General features: G+C 48.3%; 1 protein-coding gene across 1 annotated transcript in view; it reads left to right on the top strand.

The window, feature by feature from the left end:
• LOC119964381 overlaps positions 1–12230 on the top strand; it is a 283807-nt gene that overhangs the window by 230197 nt on the left and 41380 nt on the right. The window contains exon 4 of the mRNA XM_038793775.1: positions 7264–7469. Coding sequence (XP_038649703.1) covers positions 7264–7469 — 206 coding nt within the window. The remainder of the gene's footprint in view (positions 1–7263; positions 7470–12230) is intronic.

Genomic DNA, 12230 nt, shown 5'->3' with positions numbered 1-12230 from the left:
TGCTGTATTCGGCCCCGATGGCGAGTGTGGTTACAAACGGGAGGAGGTCAGAGTATTTTGGGCTCCATCGAGGTACCAGGCAGGGATGCCCCCTATCCCCCTTACTATTTGCATTAGCGATCGAACCGTTGGCGATGGCACTGAGGGGTTCAGGGGGGTGGAGAGGACTGACAAGGGGAGGGGAGGAACATCGGGTATCACTCTATGCGGATGATTTGTTGTTATATGTGGCGGACCCGGAAGGGGGAATGCCGGAGGTAATGGAAATACTAGCGGAGTTTGGGGACTTTTCGGGATATAAATTAAATGTGGGTAAAAGTGAGGTCTTTGTGATACACCCGGGAGATCAGGGGGAGGGAATTGGGCGGCTCCCCTTTAAGAGAGCAGTAAAGAGCTTCAGGTACTTGGGGGTGCAGGTGGCAAGGAACTGGGGGACCCTCCACAAGCTGAACTTTTCAAGGCTGGTGGAGCAGATGGAGGAGGAGTTCAAGAGGTGGGACATGGTACCGCTGTCGCTAGCAGGGAGGGTGCAGTCAGTCAAAATGACGGTCCTCCCGAGGTTCTTGTTTCTGTTCCAGTGCTTGCCCATCTTTCTCCCCAGGGCCTTCTTCAAGAAGGTAACTAGCAGCATTATGGGCTATGTGTGGGCACATGGCACCCCTAGAGTGAGAAGGATTTTCTTGGAACGGAGTAGGGACAGTGGAGGATTAGCGCTACCCAATCTTTCCGGATACTACTGGGCGGCGAACGCATCGATGGTGCGCAAGTGGGTGATGGAGGGAGAGGGGGCAGCTTGGAAACGTATGGAGAGGGCGTCCTGCGGCAATACAAGCCTGGGGGCGCTAGTAACGGCACCATGGCCGCTCCCCCCCACAAGGTATACCACGAGTCCGGTAGTGGCGGCCACCCTTAAAATCTGGGGGCAGTGGAGGCGACACAGGGGGGAAGTGGGGGGTCTGATGGCGGCGCCACTGAGAGGGAACCACAGATTTGTCCCGGGGAACACTGGCGGGGGATTCCAGAGCTGGCACAGGGCGGGCATCAGGCAACTGAGGGACATGTTCATAGAGGGGAGGTTTGCGAGCCTGGGAGAGCTGGAGGAGAAATTTGAGCTCCCCCCGGGGAACACGTTTAGATACCTGCAGGTGAAGGCATTTGCCAGACGACAGGTGGAAGGATTTCCCTTGCTTCCCGATAGAGGGGTGAGTGATAGGGTGCTGTCAGGGGTCTGGGTCGGAGAAGGGAAGGTCTCGGACATCTACAAAATAATGCAGGAGGTGGAGGAGGTATCGATAGAGGAGCTGAAAGACAAGTGGGAAGCGGAGCTGGGAGAGCAGATAGAAGATGGGACATGGGCGGATGCCTTAGAGAGGGTCAATTCGTCGTCGTCGTGCGCAAGGTTGGGCCTCATCCAATTTAAGGTGCTGCACAGAGCCCATATGACGGGGACTAGGATGAGTCGGTTCTTCGGGGGTGAGGACAGGTGTGTTAGGTGTTCGGGAGGCCCTGCGAACCATGTACATATGTTCTGGATGTGCCCGGCACTGGAAGAGTTCTGGGAGGGGGTGGCGGGGACGGTATCGAGAGTGGTGGGAACCAGGGTCAAACCAGGGTGGGGGCTGGCGATTTTTGGGGTTGGGGTGGAGCCAGGAGTACAGGAGGCAAGGGAGGCCGGAATATTGGCCTTTGCGTCCTTGGTAGCTCGGAGAAGGATCTTGATTCAGTGGAGGGACACAAGGCCACCAAGTGTTAACACCTGGTTAAACGACATGGCAAGCTTCATCCAATTGGAAAGAATCAAATTCGCCCTGAGGGGGTCGGTACAGGGGTTCTTCCGGCGGTGGCAGCCCTTCCTTGACGTTCTGGATCAGAGATAGGAACTGGAGGCCGAAACAGCAGCAACCCGGGGAGAAAGGGGGGGGGGAAGGGAGGGGGGGGGGGGGGATAGCAACGAAGGGAGCACGTCAGCGGGGGGTCGCGGGCAATGACTGCCCGAGGCCATCGGCAGAAAGGGAAAAACGGTTTGGTTGCTAGACTGGTAGCGCGGGGGGGGGGGGGGGGGGGGGGGGGGGGGGAGGGGGGGGAGGGGGGAGGGGGGGGGGAGGGGGGAGGGTGGGGGGGTGCGCGAGGGGGAGGGCGTGGGGAGGATTTTCCAGGGGGGATTTGTTGTGTTATAATTTAAAATGTAGTAGGGGTAAATGTTTGTATCGAAAAATTTCAATAAAAATTATTTAAAAAAAAACACAGTCTCCTATTGTTTGCTCTTAAGAAACTATTGAGGACTCTGTGTGAAAGTGGCCAGAATGTAAGATACTCCTTATTTTTTATACTATGTGTATAGTCTGAATCAGCATTTATAAAATCCCTCTCATTTTTTTTTTCAAATGGTGTGCTTGGGTGGTACGGTAGCACAGATGTTAGCACTGTTGCTTTACAATGCCAGGGCACCAGGTTCGATTCCCAGCTTGGGTCACTGTCTGTGTGGAGTCTGCACGTTCTTCCCGTGTCTGCGTGGGTTTCCTCCGGGTGCTCCGGTTTCCTCCCACAGTCCAAAGACGTGCTGGTTAGGTGGATTGGCCATGATAAATTGCCCTTAGTGACCAAAATGGTTAGGAGGGGTTATTGGGTTACGGGGATAGGGTGGAAGTGAGGGCTTAAGTGGGTCGGTGCAGACTCGATGGGCCGAATGGCCTCCTTCTGCACTGTATGTTCTATATACAGGTAAAATGATAATAACTTAAGAATTAGGAGTGGTAGGCCATAGGTATCTATCTGCATCCTATCCGGCTGCATCACAGCCTGGTATGGCAACTGCTCGGCCCAAGACCTCAAGAAACTTCAGAGAGTTGTGAACACCGCCCAGTCCATCACACAAACCCACCTCCCATCCATTGACTCCATCTACACCTCCCGCTGCCTTGGGAAAGCAGGCAGCATAATCAAAGACCCCTCCCACCCGGCTTACTCACTCTTCCAACTTCTTCCATTGGGCAGGAGATACAAAACTCTGAGAGCACAGACAGATTCAAAAACAACTTCTTTTGCCGCTGTTAGCAGACTCCTAAATGACCCTCTTATGGACTGATCTGATTAATAGTACACTCCTGTACCCTTCACCCGATGTCGGTATCTATGTATTTACATTGTGTACCTTGTGTTGCCCTATTATGTATTTTCTTTTCTTTCATGTACTAAATGATCTGTTTGAGCTGCACGCAGAGAAATACTTTTCACTGTACCTCTGTACACGTGACAATAAACAAATCCAATCCAATCCAACCCTCACGTATTCTCTGGCATTGAACCAGTTCATAGACAATCTTCTGCATCAACTCCTCTTCCTGTCCTATCTCCCATATCCTTGATTCCCTTAACATTCAAAAAAGCTATATTATCGGCAACACAGCAATAAAGTTAACAATATGTGTACAGGAATATAAAAAATATATATAAAGCACAGAAAAAACTGCTTTGACTTGCTTTATTTTGTGCTGATAGTTGAACAGATAACCCAGCGATGAAGTGAATATCTCCCTGTGAGCACTAACCCTCTTTGCGGAAATGTGTCATCATGAACGATTGCATTTTTAATAAAAATGTAATTAAGAGAAGTCAAGAATAAATGAGTGAAAGTTCTGAATCTGCTTGGGATGAAGGTTTGATTGTGCCGTTCACTCAAACACATATCCTTTACGAGCAGTAGAGCAAACCGAAGCAGAAATGACCAGGTAATGAAGATAGATGCGTTCAGTTATCAGTGAGCCATTACTGGGGCTCGCTGTTACATTAAAAAAAAAATCACAGATAGCTTGACGGCACTTGCCAGCCGAGCAACTAATTCATGGGCAACAGCCTTCAATGTGCAGTGTGCATTGCAAATGCATTTAGAGCACTGATTAAACGATGGTGAAGGAGCGGACAAACACTGCGGTTTTAAACCCTGTTGGTAGAAATGCACGGTGGGTGCGCTTGAGGGAATTCACACGGGCCTCTGCGTGTGGACCCACTCAAGAGTCCGGGTGCAAGTCTATAACGGTGCTCTCTAGTCCAATACAGGGGTGAAAGCAGCCTTCAGCAGGCAGGCTAGCTGCAGGCTCAGATTTCCGCCAACTATCGTGTGATGAGAATGAGATCTGAATTCTACCAATGGACCATGTATGAGTCTTGTTGGCAGCTGCCCTTTAATTCCAGCTTGAACTATTTCACTTCCAAATGCTGCTAAAGGTGCTGGACTAAGCTGTATTGAAGAAAGACTTGCATTTGTATAGCGCCTTTCACAACCCAGCAGCCGATTTAACTTTGCAACAGCGACCACACTTCAGAAATGTGGGAAAAGCGGCTGCCAAATTGAGTGCAGCAAATTCGGACAAATAACAATGTGCTAATCTCCAGGTTTTACTGGTTTAGGTTGAGGTGCCATTACTAGTCCAAGTCACCGGGGAGAATTCTCCTGCTCTCCTTCGAAATAGTGGCATGAAGTCTTCTACCGCCACTTGGATTTGTAGGGAAGGTAAAGTCACCCTCGTCTCAGATGACCATGGGCTGCTTTCCCCTTTGAGGGGGCGAGCTGACTGGTGGTGATTTAACCTGAGGATCACCAAACTTCCCCACTCCTCCTGTCATATTACACACCTATTGAGAAGTGCACATATGTGTGAATATAGAAGAAGGCAGTACCATAATCAGCGACAATACATTCTGAAATCAAATTCTATCCACGTCCTGCAGATTACCATTGACCAGACACTGAACATAGAATCATAGAATTTATAGTGCAGAAGGAGGCCATTCGGCCCATCGAGGCTGCACCGGCTCTTGGAAAGAGCACGTTTCGCCTTGGAACCAAACCAACACATTTGCAATAATAAATTTAAACAAAGATAAAGCAGCCAATAGTTTCTTCCTATTAAGAGGAGTGGATATGGCTAAGCAGGCTGTTCATTGCTGGCTCCTTGTCTGAGGCTAACAAAGTACAGCAGCATAACTTATAGGAGGAGGCAATATTTAATAAACATAAAAGATGGAGCAAGTGCAGTAAAAAGAACACAGCTTCCTATATATGTTAGCAGCTATTTAACTCCATAAGCTAAGGAAGCTCGTTGCTTGCACTTCAGTTTCATATGTGCGGAGTATGGACGGGATATGAACTAGGAAGTTAAGGGCCACAGTGAAAAGGTTGTTTAAAGTTAATATTTCTGGCAGCACGGTGGCCCAGTGGGTTAGCCCTGTTGCCTCACGGCGCTGAGGTCCCAGGTTCGATCCTGGCTCTGGGTCACTGTCTGTGTGAAGTTTGCACATTCTCCCCGTGTCTGCGTGGGTTTCGCCCCCACAACCCAAAGATGTGCAGGGTAGGTGAATTGGCCACTCTAAATTGCCCCTTAATTGGAAAAAATGAATTGAGTACACTAAATTTTAAAAAAAAGTTAATATTTCTTGATGGATGTCTTGGGATGATTCTTAATGATGCAAACAGGGCTAGCCATATAAATACTGTGGCTACAAGAGCAGTTCACAGCCTCGTAATCCTGTAGTGAGTAACTTGCCTCCTGACGCCACCCTCCCAGCCCCTCCTCCCCCCCCCCCCCCCCCCCCCCCCGCCCCATAGCCTATCTACCATCTACAAGGCGCAAATCGGGAGTGTAATGGAATACTCCCCACTTGCCTGGATGAGTGCAGCTCCAACAACACTCGAGAAGCTCAACACCATCTGGGAAAAGGCAACCCAGCTTAATTGGCATCCCATCCACAAATATTTGCTCCCTCCACCAGCGCCATAGGAGCAGCAGTGTGTTCCATCTACAAGATGCGTTGTTGGAACTCACCAGGGCTCCTTAGACAGCACCTTCCGAACTCACAGACACTCCCCTCCAGAAGGACAAGGGCGGAACATACATGGGACACCACCACCTGGATGTTCTCCTCCAACCCACTCGCCATCCTGACTTGGAAATATGTCGCCGTTCTTTCATTTGATTGCCATTGGGTCAAAATCCAGGAACTCCTTTCCTAACAGCAATATGGGTGTACCTACACCACATAGATGACAGCAGTTCAAGAAGGCCTAGCCAGCGAAACCATGTCTCCCCGTGTCTGCGTGGGTTTCCTCCGGGTGCTCCCGTTTCGTCCCACAGTCCAAAGATTTGCAGGTTAGGTGGATTAGTCATGCTTAATTCGCCCCTTAGTGTCCAAAGATGTGCAGGTTAGGGGGATGGGGTGGGGGAGTGGGCCTAGGTAGGGTGCTCTTTCAGGGATTCAGTGCAAACACGATGGGCTGAATAGCCTCCTTCTGCACTTGGAAAATCTAATTCAAATGGCTTTGCTGAATTTGGGTTCCTTGCCTCTGTGAAATACCACTGCCCCCTTCCCCCACCAACAAAAAATGTAATCTGTCAGAAATAGGGATGAGACCTCCCCAGTTGGGTCCTGCCTGCCAGGTTCTGGGTGGTCCACGGTCTTCCCGATCCTTGCAGAAGTCTAGCTCTCTGACTTAAACCACATAATACATAGCTGCTAGCTCTAAAATTCAGCCAGGATTTTCTACAGAGCAATTTAGCAAAGCGGGTTACTGTTCGTGTTCCTTATTTTGAATCACCCTTATCTTATGTAGTTGATGGAAACAGCAAACATAATTTCATTTTAAAATATGGATTAATATACAACAGTGTCTGCAGTAACAAATTTAAAGCTCTTGCTGGAAGCTTGCAAGCTGTAGAATATAAATACTGTACATAATAAAGACCATCCTCACTGGTTTAATAATATATAACGATTCAAACACAGTTGCATGTTTAATACGTTACCCTATTTTCTCATAAGATAGTATTAGGATAGATTTATAACTGGCAGAGTTGTTGAGTAAACCAATATGTACTTGCAGCTATAATTTTATTTGAACTTTGCAAAATGAATTGCGGCAATAATTAGAAGTCATCAGACATGAGTTATTGCTACGCTGTTTCACTGTCTTGTTTTTTCTCTGGCTCTAGACTATTTATGATCATAGCACCAAGCATATTAAGATATTTGTTTTCATCTCATGGTGTAATGCGGCACAGAAAGAGGCCATTAAGCCATGCGTACCAATGTTGGCACTTTGGGAAGAGCTGGCCCCAGTAACCCTTTCCTTTCCCAAATGCCCCTGCAAGTTTTTGTCCACCTCAAGTATTCACCCAATTCCCTTTTGAAAGTCCCGATTGCATCTGCTTCCCACTGGCCTGTCAGGCAATGTATTCCAGCTTGTAACAACTCTTTCTGTGTCCACAGTACCACCTGCAGACTGGCTCAGCGTGGAAGCTTGTTGCTTGCCGTTGGCAGAATTGGATGATTCTCACTGTAATCCTGGGCCTAATGACCATTGTACCGTTCACCGTGTACAGGATGATGACAGCCTTCGACGATCCACCACCGCATTCCCTCTTTAAAGCAGCATCCATTTGCTTCGGACTGTTATCAGAAACCTTCCTAATTAAGTGAGTAAGATTCCAGCACTGGCATTTATTTTTTTGTTGGTTGCAAACAAACTTTTTATCCACTGCACCCCGACACCCCAGTAAACTCCACCCCACCCCCCCTCGCTAAAGGGTTCAGGAAAATATTTTGCATTGTTGATAAATAATAAGCTGCTTGGCAAACGAATGTGCTGAGAGTTGCAGTGTGTTGAACATTACATACCCACACATGCTTAATTTTTTTTAACCTTCAGTAAGTGTGTAATGAAATGTGCAATGGGAGATTAATCACGCTGGGTTAGGCACGAAAACGAGCACCGTGTGGTCACCATTGCTCACAATGTCATTGTAACAGTGGACAAAGAGATCGCGCGCCTGTGTGCAGTTTAATTGTCCTGTTCCTTACTGTTAAATCAGCTAGAAATGGTTATTAGCTGTTGAAGAGTTATTCTGTCTTTTAATTAAGATGGGATTCTTGCTAACATAGCCATGGCACGATAACTGTCAACAGAGTTGACTTAATGAAATTGTCACATGCAGAGCAACTTTTGAGATCAAAATGATATAGTGAATGCAATTCTCCAACAGTAATTTTTACTAACTCTCACCACCTCAGCATTTTGGTTATTTAATACTTTCTTGATTAAGTGCTGCACATTAGGACAGTGCCTTGGAGGCGCACAGAGGCATTGGGCAATGATAAAACTTCCAACACACGCATGACGCAATGCAAGGCACATGGTTGCCTCCTGCACTGCCCGAGTCAAACGTGGGTATTTAATGTGTACCCGTCACTGGACGTTTAAATGGCGGGAGTTTCTCAACTATTTTGTCCTGGGATTGTGAGCAGAACCTATTTTATCAGCGACTTTGTCTCCCAGAAAATGGCACTAACAGGGACGCATTCCAATATGATATCCTGCTGCTATTCCACAGTGAAGTGTTCAAGATGAGGCACTTTGCAATAAAATGACAATGACATAAGTGAGTCACTTTCTGCAGTGACTGTTGCTCCAATTTTGTGGAGATTGTGATTATATTGCCCATTTACAGGGAGCTGTGAAACTTCCATCTGACTGGTTACACTGCAGGAGAGTGAAGGAGCAAAGGACATGCAAGCTTGTATATGCATACATTAGACACAAAAAAGGGAGAAAGTAGACACCATGCTGTGTCAGATTGGCATTTCCTTTTAACTGTGATCAGGAAACCACTGCTCGTCAACTGACATCCACCGCATCCCAAAGTTTCCCAGACTTGGAATAATCCCATGGTATTGTTTGAGGCAGCGTGGGGCATTTTCCTGGTTTTCTGGCCAATATTGTCACCCTCGAACCAACATGACGGCCAGAATGTTACCAGGCCTGCCCGCGGTGGGCTTTCCCCACGGCGGAGGCACCTCGACCTTGGCCGGCGGCAGGATCGACTGGTCACATCGAAGTCGACGGTAATCTGAATGGCTCACCCATCCCACTACCGGGGAACGCACGCCGGCGGCCGACATTAGTGGGATCGGAAGATACCATCAGCGGAAAGTGCTGTAAAGTCCCACCCGATGATTCTGTTGAACACCGTTGCATGCTAAAGGCAGCTGCCATTGCTGCCACGTTGGTCACGGTCAACATCACTTCAAAGTAATTTATTGTTCACAATGCGCCCTAAGATATTTCACTAACATGTGACTTCGACAAGTTATATAAATGAAAAAATGAAAATCGCTTATTGTAACGAGTAGGCTTCAATGAAGTTACTGTGAAAAGCCCCTAGTCGCCACATTCTGGCGCCTGTTCGGGGAGGCTGTTACGGGAATCGAACCGTGCTGCTGGCCTGCCTTGGTCTGCTTTCAAAGCCAGTGATTTAGCCCTACCTTGGTCTGTCATTTTACATATTGTCCCCCCTCCCAGCCGATGTGAATACAGTGTCTGGTCTTCCCACTCACCCCCTGACCCGTTTCCCATTTTATGGTGAGCAGGGCATGGAGTCAACCGCCCGTGGTTTGGCCTATTGAGGCCCATACGTGGCCAATTAATGACCACTTCAAGGCCCATGTGACCTCTCGCTGGGAGCCGGTTAGTTCTGCCCCCGTGGCTATTTTAGCCATATTAAGGGAAGGCCCAGGCCAGGCACGTGGCCAGGCAGCGTTTACTGCATGGGCTGGTAATATGATCCCAGACCAGACCCCAACAGTTGCTCGGATACAGGACAGAAAGCCCAATATTTTATTTTAATTTTGTAAGACTGTGAGGAAGGGATAATTCCCTCCAGGTGTAATTTCACAAATAGAGATATGGTGGGTGTGATCGAACGGCCTCATCACGCCCGACCCAATAATACGACAATGCCATTAAATCTCAATCTTGCGAAATGTCGCGAGCTGTGAAGTGCTCACATAACTAACAATGTCAATTCCTTATTAGCAGTAGTCTTTAGCTTTGCAGCCAGAGGCTGCTCACAGCCAAAGGGAGTTAAAGTGACCGTCAGCATATAACCACAAACAGGGTTTGGTGGTGTTTGGTGGCACAGACAGACAGCAGATGTAGTTGCCCCTGTTATGGGAATGCACAACATTGAAGGATGATCTGTGGACTCCGCAGATGCTAAGCCCCTCATACCACAGCCTAGGGATGACCCCCGACCTATGACTCCAGCCTCCCGACCAGGTCTGTCCTCTCCTGAGGAACCTCCACCCCCCCCCCTCCCCCTCCTGCACTGGGGCAGCAGCTCCTATGTCCTTGGGTTGCATGTCAGGGAATGGAAATAACTACTCACCTCCTCAGCTCCCTGCAGTAGCCATTGTCCAAGCTTCCCATTGTTAAATAGGAGAGCTAAACAATGCCCATGTGACCTCTCGCTGGGAGCTGGTTAGTTCCAGGGAGACCTTTAGATTGGACTTTCGTCTCACTAATGAGATGGAGATTGCTCTTAATTGAAGTCAATTGGTGTCTCGCCACATCTGGGTGGGATCCAGAACACGCCACCGGGAGCAGGCCCATTAGATCACAAATCGATTTGCAACGGGCGCAGATCCTGATTTTGGCTTCTCCCGCAACTTAACTGATGCACCCAGATCCGCGGTGGGTGTGACGTGTCCATTAAATCACTCCCAATGTCTCTAAGTATCTATTCCCCAGGGAACCCTCTTATTACAGTATAAACAAAAATCCAGAAGCCCAAACTTTTACAATGCTTTAATTGCACCTCTATCTCCATAAAGCCCAGTTGCCTTTCAAACCAGGATTTTTTTATAAGCAAGAGTGCAGCTGTCACACACTAACACAGACTTTTAAATCTTCTAGCGCCAAATACAATGGGCTAGATTCTCGATTCTGGTACTGGTGAGGGGCTGGCAGCGCCGCCGTGTGAAACACCCGTGGAACGTGTGGAAAATTGTTGGAGAATCGCTGGGTCCGTGCTGGATATGCGCAGGGCTGACAAGTTGCAGCCACGCGTATGCCTACAACCCCGCACACGCACGATCATGCCAGAAAAGATGGCGCCAGTTGTGCTCACTGGGCACGACCCAAACTAGTGTATTTAAATAAGCCTTATAAATATACATTTGCCAGATTCACCTGGTGCCCAGGACTCAATGGTTGTGCCCAGGGAGAATCGCCAGAGTGCCATTTAGCACTTTGCCACACAAACGTGGCATAATAGCAGCTGGGGGTTTTCACAGGCTATTAAGGACCCCCGGGTGGTCAGACACTGGGCAGACTGTTCCCTGGTTCTCCCTCTGTCAACTGGGCACCTTGGCACTGCCAGCCCATGTGCCTCTGCCAGGGTGGCAGGGGTACTACCAGGGTGCAACATTGGCAGTACCAGTGTTCTAGGTTGGCAATGCCAGGAATCAAGCCTGGGGCCTTACCAGCTTGAGGGGGGGTTTGAATCATTTGGTGACCTGAAAGGGGTGGGAGGGAAAGTTCAGGGCAGCCTTCTGAAATGGCGCCCCAATCTCAAGGAGCCTTTCCTGCTGGCGGTGAATCACTCTGAGTGCGGCCTTGACAGAGAAAAGCTCCCCGAGGCCAAGAAAAACAGCAAAGATTTGTTAAATAGCGCAATGTTCCTCGGTGCTGCAGCTGCTGAGGAACACCCATCCAAACCCACCCAAGACCAGACATGGAGATTTCTTGGGTGAGTCGTGGCCTATGCAGCTCCCGCCTGACGTTTCTAAAACCATTCCTCTCGTGATTTGGGGGGGGTTTCCGATTCACATTAAAAGTAGCATCCTAAATAGGTACGGCCACAAAAAAATGTTAATGAAATACTGGCTTTTCTGCTGTGAGGCATTGAGTATAACAGTTCAGTTGCGATGGTAATCTGTATGAAACCTTCACCAGCTCACAGCTGGACGGCTGCATGAACGTGGACTCTAAGTAAGGGCCTGAGACTATGGAAATGATACAAAGCACTTCCAACAGGTGCTGCCTGTGTGAGAAAACACAATTGCAAAGAAAGAATTTTCAACTCAACAGAGCACACAACAGGTTAATTTGACGGAGATGTTTGAAATTATTGGGAGATGGGACTGAATAGATAGAAGCAGGCTGTTTCCTGTTCTTGCGGGGTCTAGAATGAAGGAACATAAAATACGAGATGAAATGTGAGATTTAATACAGAGAACAGGAGAGACTCCTTTATGCAGAGAGTTGTAAGGTTTTGGAATGCATTCCTGGTATGATTGAGGTGAAACAGAGACCATGGGTGGGCAATGGCTTCAAATGGACAATAATGAATCGACTTGCCATTATATAATTTACTGTTAATTTTGATTTGAACAGAAAG

The sequence above is a fragment of the Scyliorhinus canicula genome, chromosome 4, assembly GCF_902713615.1.
Source record: "Scyliorhinus canicula chromosome 4, sScyCan1.1, whole genome shotgun sequence".
NCBI lineage: Eukaryota > Metazoa > Chordata > Chondrichthyes > Carcharhiniformes > Scyliorhinidae > Scyliorhinus > Scyliorhinus canicula.
Note: the sequence above shows the minus strand (reverse complement) of the source record. Positions and strands in the feature narration are given on the sequence as shown.